General features: G+C 38.5%; 1 protein-coding gene across 3 annotated transcripts in view; it reads right to left on the bottom strand.

Moving 5' to 3' along the window:
* SYNE2 (spectrin repeat containing nuclear envelope protein 2) overlaps positions 1-8,824 on the bottom strand; it is a 277,599-nt gene that overhangs the window by 233,852 nt on the left and 34,923 nt on the right. For all 3 annotated transcript variants that reach the window (XM_007460064.1, XM_007460063.1, XM_007460062.1), the window contains exons 7-8: positions 6,947-7,143; positions 714-814 (exon numbers count right to left, since the gene is read on the bottom strand). In XM_007460064.1, the coding sequence (XP_007460126.1) occupies positions 714-814; positions 6,947-7,143 (298 nt within the window). The remainder of the gene's footprint in view (positions 1-713; positions 815-6,946; positions 7,144-8,824) is intronic.

Genomic DNA, 8,824 nt, shown 5'->3' on the forward strand with positions numbered 1-8,824 from the left:
CAATATTTTGTGTAACTGACTGGAAGTCAAAGGAAAAAACTGAATAAACAAATGGCAGTCTAATGGTAATTCAACAGTATCTCAACAAACAAGGATTAAGAGTGGAACACAATACTTCTGTTTATATGGATTATATGATTCCATTTATACTAAGCTAAAGAACAGGTAAAATGGAAATACGCTAAAATTAGATGGTGATGATGGTTGCACAACTATGTAAACATACTAAAAACCATTGATCGTAAATTTTAAATGATTTAATTTACAGTATATGAATTGTATCTCAATAAAGCTGATAAAAATTACAATAGACAAAAATCCGATATCTCTAGACTTTTTTAAAAGCCTACTAAACTTAATTTGTCCTATATAGTATGTATCTAAATGCTGTTTTAGATAATTCAACAAAGTTTAATGAACTACCACTTTTAACTTTAAAAAAAACAAGCAAAGCTAATCTATAGTGAAAGAAATTGGAATATTGGTTGCTTCAGGTGGAGGAGTACAGACAGAAGAAAGGCACAATGGAACAATCTGGGTAACAGAAATGTTTTACATCATGATTAAAGTATGGTTATACGAGGTATGCATTTGCCAAAACTCATTGAACTGTACATTTAAGTTCTGTGTGAAAATTATGCCTTGATGCTAAAAATTAAACTATCAGTAGGGTACAAAAAGAATGAGCTTGATTTGTACTTATAAAGACATACCTGGGCTTTATCTCCAGTCCCAGGTGCAGCCTTTGAATACTGCAGAAACTGTGCCACATAGGTCATGATTGACTTTTCATCAGGATTAACAACATCCACATCTGCAAGATATGCCACACTATCAATCAACTATAGGTGTGATTTACTATAATTGATACTCAAGAACAGTATTGAAATGAACTTGAAATGAACCAAAGTAGTCGACCAGCCAAGCAATCTCTGCTCACTCACCCTTGCACCAAGGTTATGCAGTGGTTAAGAGCTTAGATCTATAGTGAGATGGAGCTGGGTTGAATCCTGGCAGGAGTACTGCACAGCCTCAGTTTCCTAATAATAAAATGTCACTGTACATGTTGTATGTATGAGGGCATGCGTAGTCAGGGAGGGTGGATAGGAGAAAGGTAAGCCTGCCTCTTTCTGGTGACACAGTGCAGAAAGTCCTCCAGGAATGCAGAAACATAAAGCAACTGGAATCCACTCCTACTGGTCTCAGCATCTGTGCAGTAAAGCACTTCCAAAAGTTTATGTTGTATAGATTTGTTCAAGACATCCACAAGATTTTATTCATTCATTTGTGGAGCAAATACATTTACTGAGAGCCTTCTATGGACCAATCTTTGTTTTGCATTAAAAGAGCCCACGGTGAAATAAATTTGGAAAATGCTGATTTAAACAAAGTTAAAAATATTATAAATTAATTAAGTACAGAACTTCTCCATGCATATAATAAATTAAGTAGATCACAAAATCACAAAGAAGAGATTACAATAGGTTACAGACAAAATGAACACATAATTAGGGGATGTCTTTTGCTACGACACCAAAACAACCAATGATGATACTGACAAGGAAATCTGTGTTTATTTATTCATTCTGTTAAATTCAATTCAACACGTATTTATAGACAGCCAACAAATGCAGGTCACAAGCAGGATATGTAAGACTCAGTCCTTGCCCTTACAGGCTTATGTTTCATCCCTTTATTCAGCAAGTAGATGCTAGACCCTTGCCTGAGTAGATGCTAGATGCCTTAAGACATTATCTGCCCCTTGAGGAGCTTGCAGTTAGGAGAAAAACAAATAAACAAATACAACACACTATGCATGCTTTAGCAAGCATGTTTTCTGGGCCCAGTGAGTGCTCTAAGTCAGTTGAGGGAGGAACTGAATCTAATCGATAACCAAATGATAAAATCCAAGGCAGTAAGCACATTAAACACATCAATAAAGAGGTAGGAGTAGGGATTCAATAAAGAAAAGATCCCTAAGAGTTAAGTTATTCTATCTTTTATTGAAAAAAGTGTAAATATCGAGAGATACATAAAATAATGATACTGGCTTAGCTGGATACCTCTCTTTTAAATTTTCTCATTGTATATGAGGCTATGCATAATGATTAAATGTGTTAACAAAACTGTGTCAAAAGATAATTCCCTTATTCAAGTATGACTGCGGTATTTGGTTTGCATAAATAATCATGATGGGGACTTCCCTGGTGGTCCAGTGGTTAAGAATACGCCTTCCAATGCAGGGGATGCAGGTTCAATCCCCGATCGGTGAACTAAGATCCCACATGCCTCAGGGCAACTGAGCCCGTGCGCCCCACAACTACTGAGCCTGCATGCTCTAGAGCCCACTCACTGCAACTATAGAGAAGCCCGCACACTGCAATAAAAGATCCTGCATGCCACAATGAAGATCCCGCGTGCCGCAACTAAGACCTGATGCTGCCAAATTAATTAATTAATTAATTTTAAAAATAAAAACTAAAAAAAAAGGTCCCCCCTCTCTTTAAAAAAAAAAAATCATCATGTATTTCATGTTTTTGAGCTATTATTTAAGCTATGTAAAATGAATTATGGGCAATCGTTTATAAAGTGGAAATTTGTTTTCATTAAATTGTCTGTTCCACTAGTTGCCTAGTTATTTTCACATACTAAAATAGAGAAAATAGTTTACACAATAATAAAGACTTGGTGAATCACAATGAAAGAAGTATTAAAAGAAAACACAGAAATAGGGAATAGAGCACAGCATGGGGGGAAATGAAGAAATTTTGAAAAGATAATGAAAAGACAAAAAGGTTCTTTCCTTTTTGGACCAAAAAAAAGGGGGGGAGGGGGAAAGGAGGGAGAAAAAACAAAGAGATGGGGGAAAGTTAAACAAGCAGAATTATTAACAAGCAACATGAAGCCAAACTAATGACAAACCTGATATACAGAAACATGGAACCATTAGGCTAACTGTGAACTTGGGAATATCACATAATTAACTCTTATAAAAACAACTGAGGTCCAAAAAGGCTAGAAACCAGTAGCAACAAGCACACCTAGCACCCAGATCTTGGTTTCTAATACCATTCTCCAGTAAAAGGAACCAGGGCTCCTTGGAGGAATGGTTGATCCAAGACTACAGTAGGAAGTATACAAGATGAGCCTGGAACATCTTGTAGTGCCAAAACAAACAAGCCAACCCCACAATGAGGATATGTCAAAGGAGCACAGGAGTCGACTGAAAGAGCTCTCAATAGCCAAAACTCGGAGGTATAAAAAAAAATTTTTTTAATTTGAGCAATAAAATAAACAAAGTAGCATTGGATTACAACCCAAAGTATAAAAAAAAAAATCCATGAATCTACACTGATACAAATAAACAGTTGGATAAGTAAATAAATGAAGGAGAATAGACAAATGTCCTGTGCAGAATTCCAAACAATTTATGTAGCTAACCTGCCCTCAAGGAGAGTGAGCATAACTCTGCTAAGTGTGGGCTGTGCACAGTGACTTCCCTCCAAAGAGTACAGTATGGAAAGGGGGGAAACAAAGAGTAACGTCACAGTGGGGAAACCTGACAAACACTATCTCAGCCAGGCGATCAACGTCAATATCAACAGTGATGCCAAGTTGGCATTAAGAGAAAAAGCATAACACAAATTCCAGCATCTACAAAATACCTGACCAGTAATCCTCAAAACTGCCAAGTCATCAAAAACCAAAAAAAATGGTCTGAGAAATTGTCACAGTCAAGAGGAGCCCAAGGAGACATGATGACTAGATATAATGTATCCTGGATGGGATCCTGAAGAGAAAAAGCGCATTAGGGGAAAACAAAGAAAATGTGAATAGAGTATTGCCTTTATTATTTCAATACTGGTTCATTAATTGTAACAAATACACTGTATTAATGTAAGATGCTAACAATAGGGAAAATTGGGTGTGGGGTATATGGGAACCTACTGTACTGTCTTCCCAATTTTCCTATAAATCTAAAACTGTCCTAAAAAATAAAGTATATCTAAAAATAAAAAAATTTTGTTTATTATTTTTAACAATAAATGCTGCAACATGGATGAACTTTGAACATTTTGCTAATTTCAAGAAGCCAGGGACTTCGCTGGTGGTGCAGTGGTTAAGAATCCACCTGCCATTGCAGGGGACATGGGATCGAACCCTGGTCTGGGAAGATCCCACATGCTGCGGAACAACTAAGCCCATGCGCCACAACTACTGAGCCCGCGTGCCACAACTACTGAAGCCCGTGTGCCTAGATCCCGTGCTCTGCAACAAAGAGAAGCAACCACAGTGGGAAGCCTGCGCACCGCAACGAAGAGCAGCCCCCGCTCACACAACTAGGGAAAGCCCGCGTGCAGCAACAAAGACCCAACGCAGCCAAAAGTAAATAAATAAATTTATTAAAAAAAAAAAAAAAAACCAAGATGAAGAAAAGGAAAGAAAGAAGAAAGGAAGACAAGAAGGAAGAAAAGAAGGAAGACAACTGGAGAGAATCATACGAGTTCAAGTACACTGAGAAAATGATACCATATCCAAAATATTCTCAACTACAGTTAGTCCCAATCCAGAGAGTGGACCAGTTTTCAGCAAGTAGCAATAATTCACAAAAGACCACATATTGTATGATTTCGTTCATGTTAAATTTCCAGAATTGGCAAATCTATAGAGACAGAAAGTAGATTAGTGGTTGCCTAGGGCTGTGTGGGGGGATGGGGGAAATGGGGAGGGACTGCTAATGGGCTCGGGGTTTATCCTGGGGGGTGATGAAAATGTTCTAAATTTGATTATGATGACGGTGGCAAAATTTTGTGAATATACTAAAAACCATTCAATTGTACAGTTAAATGGGTAAACTGTATGGTATGTGAATTATATCTCAATACAGCTAAACCAGAAAGGTTAAGTGACAAAGCCACGGTCACTCAGTCAGTGGTGTGCTCACACCAGCTTGAGGGAGCTGATTGTTTAACAACTGACTTATGAAACTGCTGAAAATTTAACATAGTCAGCATTAAAATTTAAATTCTGGGGCTTCCCTGGTGGCGCAGTGGTTGAGAGTCTGCCTGCCGATGCAAGGGACACGGGTTTGTGCCCCGGTCCGGGAGGATCCCACATGCCGCAGAGTGGCTGGGCCCGTGAGCCATGTGCAGAGCGGCTGAGCCCCATGAGCCATGGCCGCTGAGCCTGCACGTCTGGAGCCTGCGCTCCGCAGTGGGAGAGGCCACAACAGTGAGAGGCCCGTGTACCGCAAAAAAAAAAAAAAAAAAAAAAAAAAAAGCCAAGAAAAAAAAAAAAAAAAAAAAAAAATTTAAATTCTATAAATGCACCAATTACATAAATTATATTAAAACGAAGGTAATAAATACTTAAAACTCATCACTTCCCAAGTATTTCACTGCATTTTACTACTATCCACACCTCTAAGGTTATGTCTATTTTATCTGTATGATAGAAATAATATATAATGGTGTGCTACTGTGCATCTTTTCCCAATGTATTCAGTGACTTCACACTGGTGGCAAGATTTATACCACAGAAAATCAGAAGATGAGGGCTTGATTTGCTGTTTTATTGAGTGCCAAGAAAAGGATGGAGATATTGTTAACAATGCAGGTTAATCTTAAAAGTATGTCCTGTCTATAGCTGTCAAATTGTGAGTGGAACAAAAATCGAATTCTTCCAGTATTCTCCCAGCAAAGAAGTCATTCACATCACTGAAGAACAAGTGCAGCTCTGACATACCTCTTTGCTGTTACACTTACTCATTAATGCAAAGGAAGTTATCCACCAACACGCATGTCAGAACTGCACTGGTTCAGCAACTGCAACCTTAAGTTGGCTACAGACTGATACAAGAGTTTGGCAAAAATCAACAAAAGCATTTGGGGGCTATATGGAAGTTATAATAAAGTGTATCATATATTTTATTATTATTTGTAAACTGTGTGCTACACATCATTTATGTTTGTAAAATTTCTAACAGACATGTATATGTACACACACACACTGTTTCAGAGAGCCTAACGTTAAACATTGACCTACACACCCCTGTTGTAGAGCTGAGACTAGAATTTGTATCTCTTGACCTGTTAGTTCATTATAACTTTCACTAATCCTACATGCCTTTTTTATGATCTTACTGGATTTTGGGGGTTTTTTTTAACAAGCTTTGGGTAAATTATGAAACAACACAATCCAAAGTAAAGTTCTTTTCCAGAAGAAGTGAATTATTTAAATCTTAATTTTATGAAGTTAAAGTATAACCTGATAATTATCTCTTTGAATATAGCCAGTATTTAGGATTTCGCTAATGTTGTTAACAATCCAACAAAATTATTACTATTATTTTGGCCGCTTCGTGCAGCATGTGGCGTGCAGCACGTGGGATCTTAGTTCCCCAACAAGGGATCAAACCTGCACCCATTGGAAGCACACAATCTTAACCACTGGACCACCAGGGAAGTCCCTAACAATCCAACAAAACTGATTTAGCACAATCAATGGTAAAGCTGAGCCAGCCATAGAGAGAGAAACAGAAAAAGCAGTTTCTGTCCTCACAGAGGCTCAGCTTTAACTAGGGGGAGGGAATAGGAAAGGGAACATAGATAAACCACTTAAAGAAATATCTTACTTGAGATATTTTAGAAAAGAATAATAGAATCAAGGAGGACGAAATATAGAACACAATAAAAGAAAATTAAGACAAAGACTCAAAATTATTCCCCGAAACAGCATCATTTGGTTGCAGCTGTGACATCCTCCCTGCAATTACTGAGGTTAACTAACTGGCAGGAATTCTTAATTTCATGAAACTTAATAAAGGGTTTAAAGTTAAACCCTTCAGGACTAAAATATAATGCTGTTATGTTTGCTCATATGTGGGTACTGTTTTCAAATCCACTTCACACTGGACATTGTTTTACAAAGAAAGAAGCTTCTTTACCTTCTGGTTCCAGCATTTTGGGGATTTTTAATTCTCTTTCTGCAATTCTGAAGGCCTCTTTCAGATTGTCTCTGTTGGATCTATGCTTCACACTCTTCATGTCGATCAGGTCTGGTCGCAAGCCATGAATGACAGCCAAAAAAGCCATCCCATTTCTCCAGCTTGCCTTAAAATCTGTCACACTGACAGACTCAAACCTATGACAAAAGAATAAAAACACGATAAACACTATCTAAAAGACTATATCAGAGCACCTCCACTCTATTCATCAGGAATTAAAACTAATTTCTGCCAATCACATAAATCCAATCAATCCTCCTAGGAAAATATTTTATTTGAACCATGGGGTCAAATTAAAGTAAAATGCCAAGTGTGATGAGGCTCACGACACTCCGGAGCACTGCTTCTCAAAGCGTGGCACCGGCAGCAGCAGCGTCACGTGGCTGTAGGTGCTCGAAATGCAAATTCTCAGGCCCAACCCCAGGTCTACTGAATCACACTCTGGAAATGCGCCTGAAATCTGTCTTACGAGCCCTTCACGTGACAATTCTCACTCGAGTTTAATGCTCTTCATTCAGCAATCCATTGGCTCAAGACTAAGCTGGGCCTCTACAAATTGTTAAATTCCTTTCACTAGAGGGACTAATTTTATTTCTCACTGGAAACAATTAAATGATACATTGTGCCAAGTCAGTGGCCAATAGCTCATTGGAGAGATAGACCTTGTCACTCCTCTGCTTAGAACCGGCCATCAAGAATGAATGCATAAACAAAATGTGGTGTGTTCATACAATAAAATATCATTCAGCCCTAAAAAGTAAGGAAATTCTGAGATATGCTACAACATGGATGAAACTTAAAGATATTATGCTGGATGAAATAAGCCAGTCACAAATGGACAAATGTTATATGATTACACTCTCTTAAGGTACCAAACAGTGAAATTCACTGATAAAGAAAGTAGACCTCTGGTGTCCAGGGGAAGGCTGAGTGGAAGGAGGAATAGGGAGGGGAGGTGTTAAACAGATACAGAGTTTCAGTTTTGCAAGATGAAAAAAGTTCTGCAGACAGATAGCAGTGATGGTTACACAACTGTGAATGTACTTAATGTCACTGAACTGTACTCTTAAAAACTGTTAAAGTGGTAAATTTTGTTATGTATATTTTATCACAATAAAAAAGTTAAAAGAAAACCCATCACAGCTTGCCATTATATTTAGAAAAACATCTCACACTCTGGCCCACAAGGCCAGACAAGCTTTGTTTCCTGCTTACCTCTCCCACCTTTACATCTCCCCTCTTACAATGTTGCAGTATGTGGCTAGACCACACTGACTCCATTTTGTCAGCACCATCTTAGGCCCATAGGCCTACCCCCCTGTTCTCTCTGCATGACCAAGCTTTAGCCTGCTCACAAGGAATGTGCCTAAGCCAGATAAGTTCCCCATCAACTTTTACCCTTGCCTTCATCTGATATGAAAACTGCAAGAATGCCTTTTGCTGACACCGATGGTTAATGGTCATGAGACCCCAGGGAGAGGAAAAACCCCTGGTTCCTGTTGGTGCAGACATACTTCTCCCTTCACAGTCAGATTCTGTTTTAGCTTTGGCCCCTTTAAATCTCCCTGTACCCCTTTAGAGGGCAGGGAGTACAGCTCTGAATGCCTCTGGATCCTTGTCTGCCTGATCCTGCCTGTAAGTTACCCACAATAAATTTCATAACTGCACTTTATGGAGTTGCCTGTTTCATTCTTCAGCCTTACAGTTCCTTCTCAGTTCAGAGGATATTATTCAATATCTCCACCTTCCAACATGCAGTAACATTGGCTTCATTTCTGCTTCTCCACAGCCTTTTTAATCCTTCTGCCTGGACACTCT

Source organism: Lipotes vexillifer, unplaced genomic scaffold (genome assembly GCF_000442215.2).
Source record: "Lipotes vexillifer unplaced genomic scaffold, Lipotes_vexillifer_v1.1 scaffold672, whole genome shotgun sequence".
Lineage (NCBI taxonomy): Eukaryota > Metazoa > Chordata > Mammalia > Artiodactyla > Lipotidae > Lipotes > Lipotes vexillifer.